The sequence below is a fragment of the Monodon monoceros genome, unplaced genomic scaffold, assembly GCF_005190385.1.
Source record: "Monodon monoceros isolate NGI ecotype Baffin Bay Population unplaced genomic scaffold, NGI_Narwhal_1 Super_Scaffold_11, whole genome shotgun sequence".
Lineage (NCBI taxonomy): Eukaryota > Metazoa > Chordata > Mammalia > Artiodactyla > Monodontidae > Monodon > Monodon monoceros.
Genome location: NW_021703767.1, coordinates 82,774,845 through 82,781,384, shown reverse-complemented (window position 1 = coordinate 82,781,384; position 6,540 = coordinate 82,774,845). Strand labels below are relative to the sequence as shown.

Here is a 6,540-nt window from a genome sequence, read left to right as displayed (position 1 = left end):
CCTCCTTTCCAGAGCTGGCACTGTAGCACTGTTCTCTGTAACTTGGCACCCCTCTTGCCTCTTCCCCTGTCCATGATCGGGAGGGCTAGGGAGTCTTTCCTGGAGGGTTGGCCCTCAAAGTGGACGTGGTAAGGCTCACTGTTGATTAGGAGGGGAGAAGGGGGGCACAGCTGTGGGGTACTTCATAGAACACACTTGCCTGTCTCGGCTCCTACCAGAATGTGATGCAGACTCCTGTGTGTGAAGGCCCTGGGTTTCAGGCCGTCTATATCTGAAACCTATGGCTTGAAGGTCTCATCTTGAAAAGAGAACCGTGGACACAATGAGGTTTTCTGTCCCCATGCGGTATGACCGGTAGCACGGGCCCAGTGAGTCTTTGTCCGTGCCCCGTTCCTTCGGTTCCCACCCCTCCTGCCTTCAGGTCACTCCGCAGTCGGGTCTGGGAGCAGAGGACGAGCTTTTCTCGCCGGACTCGGCCCCAGACCCCATCTGTGTGGCTGTGACGTCCGCTTCGCCCCGCCCGCCTTGGGTGGTGACGCGGGGGTGGACACGCCCCCGCGCTTACGTCACCAGCCCGGTTCCCTCTCCCGGGAGCGTTGGCGGACGCGCGGCTCCCACCCCCTCCCCTCTCACGGGCTCTCCCCTCCCCGGTGGCGGCCGCGGCCCGACCCTCTGCAAGGCGATGGCCCGGGCCCCGAGCGCGGGCTAGCGTGCCTGGGTGCCCGGCCATGGGCTGTATCGGCTCTCGGAGCCCGGCGGGTCAGGGTAAGAGGCGGAGGCCGGGCCGGTGTTGGGGAGTCTGGCTGCGGCTGCCCGGTGCGCGGGCCGCGGGGGGGGGGGGGCCTGGGGGGGGGGGGGGGGGGGGGGGGGGGGGGGGGCCTTGAGGGGGGGGCTGGTGTTGGGAGAGGGAGGAGCCTGCACTGGGGAGGCGGGCCCGGCAAGAGGAGGGAGCGGGCCGAGCCGGGAGGGGGCTTAGCCGACTCGGGTTCGCTCCTAAAGGCCTGCTGCCTGCCTCTGGGCTTTGCGGGGTGGACTCGTGGTCTTTCCGCCTGACTCCCCACCGCTGAGGGTGGCAGGAGGCTCACAGCCTAGAGAGGGGCTGGTCAACCCTCTCCAGCCCGTGGCGACTGGCCTTGCACGCCCACTCACGATCACCCCCCTCTGCCTACATCTCTCCTCTCACTGTCCTGGGAGTGGCCCTGTGCTGGGAACCTGCCTCTCCGAGCTGTGTCCCAACCCCCTTCAGGAGGTAGGCTGGAAACGCTGGCCATGCTCCCTACCACGGAGTTTTTGACTAAACTTGTTAACCTGCTTTAGAGTCTGCAGGTTGATGAAGTGGACCGCGGCCCCATTTGGGGGCACCTGTGAGCACCTGATCACCTCTCACCTCTTAAAACTGTTTTAGTTCCCTTACCCCACTCCCAACGGAAACAAAAATCACCCTACCCTGTGGAGGGAAACAGGAGCCCAAGGGAGGCTATCAAGGCATCCTTCCCACAACTGCTGATCCCTGCTTGGGCCTTGGTTCCCACAGATGGTGGTGCACGCTGGGGCCTGGCTGTAGTTCTAGTGTTTGAGGTGGGCCAGCCTACTTAACTCCAGTGTCATGGATTTCTCCACGCCTTAGGCCAGGCAGGAGCTTGTGACATTGAGGGCTGGGTTTGGAATGGGTCCTGGGCTTTCAGGGCAGGCGGTCAGTCACACAGGCCTTAGTATGTGTGGTACTTGAGGTTCTTTGGAGCTAAGACTCTAGCTGAGATTTGTACTTTACTTGGGTTCACATGAGGAATTCTGGGATTTGTAGTCCTAAATCTCATGACTTTTGAAGCTGAGAAGCAGCAGGCTGCTCTGATTCCTCTGGCCCTGCTAAGGCTTAGAGTTCAGGAAATCATCCCTCCTTTAGTCAGGAGAGTTTGGCTGACCTCATGACTAGCCTCAAGAGCCCTGATTAGGTACCAGCTGGCAGCCAGGGATGGCCTGTAACCTTGTGTCTTCCTTCTGGTTGGTAGCATTTCTGGGGACCACCAGCTGGCTGAGGCTCAGGGACAGAGACGGCTGCTCCAGCTAAAGGTCAGTTGGCACAACATTGCCTGTTGGCACTGTCTGGGATATGAGCCTCATCTCCCTGAGCTCCAGAGAGCTCAGCTGGGCCCTGGCACTCCCACCTCCTCAAAGCCATGAGGCAGAAGTGTTCTCCTTATGTGACTAGGCACAGGTTCCAAGTGGGGAGGGGACTGGCTCAGCATCCGGAGCCAAAATAGGAACAGAACTGGGAGCTGAGCCTGGAGCAGTTCTGGGCTTTTGGTTCTCCGCATCAACACAGCCAGCATGCCTATGATTTCTGTGCTGGGCAAAATGTTTCTGTGGCAGCGTGAAGGGCCTGGAGGACGATGGACTTGTCAGACAAGTCGCAGAGGTGAGGTCAGGGACGCAGATGTGATTTGGGAGGTGATGGGAAGCTGAGGAGTAGGATGCTTATGTGGCAAGAGGAAAATTACTCTGGCTTAGATTTTGGGAACCAGGCTGAAATAGGAGCAACCAAGTTGGGGCCAAACAGGGCATTAAGAAAAAGCCTTAGGGGACTGGGGCGAAAGTCAGAAAAAATCACGGGTTTGTCAGAAAAGAAGAGTAAAGGGCTGCGCACAAGCTGTGGCTGGCGAGAGGAAGGAACCAGAGCAAGCCTGTAAAGGGTCCAAGTTGGTGGTGGTGATGGTGGTGGAAGACTGTGGTGTGCTTTCCAAGAGGAATGGGTAGGCTGAGAAATCTGAGAAAATTCCTAATTTATCAAAGTTTAGGTTTCATACCTAGGGCTTTGATGACACGATATATCTTGAGGAGGATGGTGAGGAGTGGCTGCCACAAAAGGGCCCCCGGAGGCCTGAAGTTCAGGGCTGTGGGATGGGGGCTTTCAGACTTGCGGAGCGCTCCAGGTGGATGCTTATATTCTGGGAGGTGGGGGAGGTGGTATGGAGAAATGGAACGGCAACCCCGGATGAAAATGGGGATCTCGGCAGAAGTGGGAGCCCCGCTGAAAAGCCTTCCCCCCACCCCTCAGTGGCCTCGGATCCGGCGTGGGCTGTGGAGTGGATCGAACTTCCTCGGGGCCTCTCTCTATCTTCCTTGGGATCTGCTCGGACCCTCCGAGGCTGGAGCCGGTCCTCCCGCCCTTCCTCAGTGGACAGCCAGGACTTGCCAGAGGTGCTGGGCCCCTGGTTTTGGTAGTGGGGAGGGTGTGCCGCACCCCGCTTCGCCAGCCTACTCCTGGCTCCCTTCTCCTGCGAGCGAGCGGAGGCGCTATCCGGCCGGCGGGGCCCCAAGGCCGCCCCCATGCCGGTCTGCTCTGCTTGGCGCTGTGCCAGCGGGCGGGCTTTCTTGCGCCTTGGGCCCTGACGTCAGCGCATCCCGGGCCGTATCCCTGGAGACCCTGTTGCATGGTGATGGGTTGCCAGGGAGACATACACCTTTTCTCTGGGCCTGGGCCGCAGCTGCGTGAGCGCAGGCAAGGATGGCGGTGGCTGGGGGGACTGATGGGTGGGAGGGGGGCGAGCCAGGAAACACCCACCAGGTGCTCCTCCCCCCAGGCCTGGCCAGAGGCTGCCGGCACCACCCTGGGGGCGCTGTCAGCCAGGTACTGAAGGGGAGGGACACGGTGGGCCTGAGGTCAAGGGGCAGGTGGAGTCCCTCTTCTGAGGGGTGGGAACGTAACGGAGGAGAGCTAGGCAATGCCGAGGAGGGGGCGTGTGCCTCTGACTTCATTCATTCATTGAGGGAAACGTTTCCCCGGGCTGCCAAGGAGCGCTGAGCCAGGGGTAGGGTGGAGGTAGGAACCCAGGTGAATCAGACTCAGGCTTTGCCATCCCAAGATCCCTCAGGAGAGATGCAAGGGCATCGCTGAGGTGGGGCTGCAGGCATCCAAGAGGACAGAGAGAGAAACTGGACTGAAAACGTAATGGGAGGTGGCACTTGAGGGTCAGGCCTTAAATGGTAGGGAGCATTTTGTCAGGCAAGGATGGCATTCTTCGCCCAGGGGAAAGCTGCGTTCCTTTGCCTGGAGGGAAGGTGGGGAAGTGGATTTTTACTGGGCAGAGGAGATCGGTGGTGGATTCCAAGCAGGCCTGGAAGGAGGCCGGGGCCTCACGGAGTGGGTTCCTTCAGTGCCTGACTGTGAAGCTTGCGCTTCACTGGGCCTTGGAGGAGTCCAGGAAAGATTTTAAATAGGGACATATTGTGAGCAGTTGCACTCCAGGAAAATTATTTGTTTACATTTATACTTTGCCTCATTCATTCAGCCTATGTATTTTGAGAGATTACTGTGTACCAGGCGCTATGTTAAACACAAGGGTACAGCAGTGACCAAGAGAGACCAAATTCCTCAAAGAGCTAAAGATCAACAAGAAATAAGGAAACACAGGAAATAGACCATAATGACACACACGGGGTACGTTGATTGAGGATGGTGACTTGTTACAGACTGCAGAGGGAGGATGGACTACTGGTAGGGTGGCCAGGAAGGCCCTCTGAGAGAGTAATATTTCAGCCAAGACCCCAAAGATGAGAAAGAGCCAGACAGTCATGGGAAGGGGGGAGGGGAACACTTACATACACAACATTCTGGGCTGAGAAAACAGTGTGTTCCAAGTCTCAGCGTGAGTTGGAACTTGGGGGACCACCACTTGTGCTAATCTGGGCAAGGGGCACTGAGGGCTTGCCCTTGAGGAAGGGCAGTGGCAGTGGGAGTGGAATGGTTGAGGGTAGTATGAGAGACAGTTTGGCGATGGAATCATTAGGTCTTAACAACAGATACGGGTAAGCAAGATAGGGGAGAGCTGAGGTTTGGAGCCAGGCTGAATGGGCGAATGGTGGGGTGATGCAAAGTCAGGAAGTCTGGAAGCAGGGCCAGATATGGGGAGAAGGTGTTGGGCTTGGTTTTGGTCATGCTGTAGGCTCTATAAACAGCTAGAATGGGGGTCAGAAGACTGAGAGGAGGAGAGGGGCAAGGGAGAGAGGACCTGAAGGGAAGTCCCTCTTCCCATACCCTTGTCCCCTCCTCTTTGCTCTTCTCAAAGGCCCCACTCCGTTTACTTGCCAACCTGCTTCCCTCCCCTCTGCAAGCTGGGACGGTGGAGGGTTAGCTGCAGTTCTGCTTCTTTGGGCCTGACGGAGTCTCTGTTGCTCCCTGGGAGGACACAGTTTGCTGATCCTGGCTTCTTACCCTCTAACATATCCCAGCAGCCACTGGGCCATCTGAGATGCTCTGGCATCTCTTCTCGGCTCCCACATCCGCTTGATGCCTTGGGTGGAGTACGGGCATCTGGGGGACACTGCTGTCAGAGGGGCACTCACCCTCTGATGCTGTCACCCAAGGTGAATGTTGGAGACACAGTCGCGATGCTGCCCAAGTCCCGAAGAGCCCTAACTATCCAGGAGATTGCTGCGCTGGCCAGATCCTCCCTGCATGGTATGCACCCTCTCCCGTGCCTCTGGCCATTTGGTCCTTTCTTTGCCCTTTTGCACGTGCCCTTGGGGACTGTATCCTGTGAGCTCTTGCTGGGATCTTCCTTTTCCTCTCTTTCTCAGGTGAATCCCAGCCTCCTCCTCCCACCCAAGGGCACATGTGGACCCTACCACTTCCCTCCCAGATGCTCCCTGGTCTTTCCCCTTACCAGCTTTCCTCACTCTGGCCCACCTTCAGGTATTTCCCAGGTAGTGAAGGACCACGTGACCAAGCCCACTGCCATGGCCCAGGGCCGAGTGGCTCACCTCATTGAGTGGAAGGGCTGGAGCAAGCCAAGTGACTCGCCCGCTGCCCTAGAATCAGCCTTTTCCTCCTACTCAGACCTCAGTGAGGGTGAACAAGAGGCTCGCTTTGCAGCAGGTGGGTTTATCAGGGATGCTCATGTGCCTCTCCTTGGGCCTGATGTGGGGGTTGGAGTCTTTCTACACCCCTGTGTCTACCCTCTCCTGTGTCCAACCTGAGCCCTAGTCTTAGTTCATTCTCTCTGCTAAACGAATTCTGTGTCCTTCCTCTCAGGAGTGGCCGAGCAATTCGCCATTGCAGAAGCCAAGCTCCGGGCATGGTCATCAGTGGATGGGGAGGACTCCACCGATGAATCCTATGATGAGGACTTTGCTGGGGGAACTGACTCAGGTGAGGGGACATCCCATTGCTAGTGCTGCCAGCTGGGCTGGAACTGCCTGATAGGCCCTGTGATTCAGAGCTTGGCCTTTGTTTTGGAAGGGGAGATCCAGAATGTCCTCAAGCTGTGGAAGGGGAGAGGAGAGGGACAGACTCTGTCCAGGCGGTCCTTGACATTCAAGGGGTAGGTGGGCTATCTACGCTTGTGGGTGGGCAGTCAGCAGTTGGAAATGGAGTGGTTCCTCTTCCACAGGTGCTGAGCCTTCTCTGCCTGTCTGTGCAGTTGGGCTTTGCAGTCCTGAAAAAAAAAAAGGCCCAGGGCTTCCCTGGTGGCGCAGTGGTTGAGAGTCCGCCTGCCGATGCAGGGGACACGGGTTCGTGCCCCGGTCCGGGAAGATCCCACA

At 58.0% G+C, this 6,540-nt stretch overlaps 1 protein-coding gene across 2 annotated transcripts in view; it reads left to right on the top strand.

Annotated features, from left to right (window-relative positions):
- Nucleotides 1-36: 36 nt before the first annotated feature.
- FAM131A (family with sequence similarity 131 member A) overlaps nt 37-6,540 on the top strand; it is a 9,370-nt gene continuing 2,866 nt past the window's right edge. Inside the window, exons 1-6 of one of the 2 annotated variants that reach the window (XM_029214659.1) lie at nt 37-765; nt 2,010-2,070; nt 3,056-3,198; nt 5,365-5,458; nt 5,693-5,875; nt 6,032-6,148. In XM_029214659.1, the coding sequence (XP_029070492.1) occupies nt 5,389-5,458; nt 5,693-5,875; nt 6,032-6,148 (370 nt within the window). In that variant the 5' untranslated portion in view covers nt 37-765; nt 2,010-2,070; nt 3,056-3,198; nt 5,365-5,388. Of the gene's footprint in view, nt 766-2,009; nt 2,071-2,318; nt 3,199-5,364; nt 5,459-5,692; nt 5,876-6,031; nt 6,149-6,540 lie in introns of those variants that run through there. The other variant, XM_029214658.1, reaches the window with a different exon arrangement.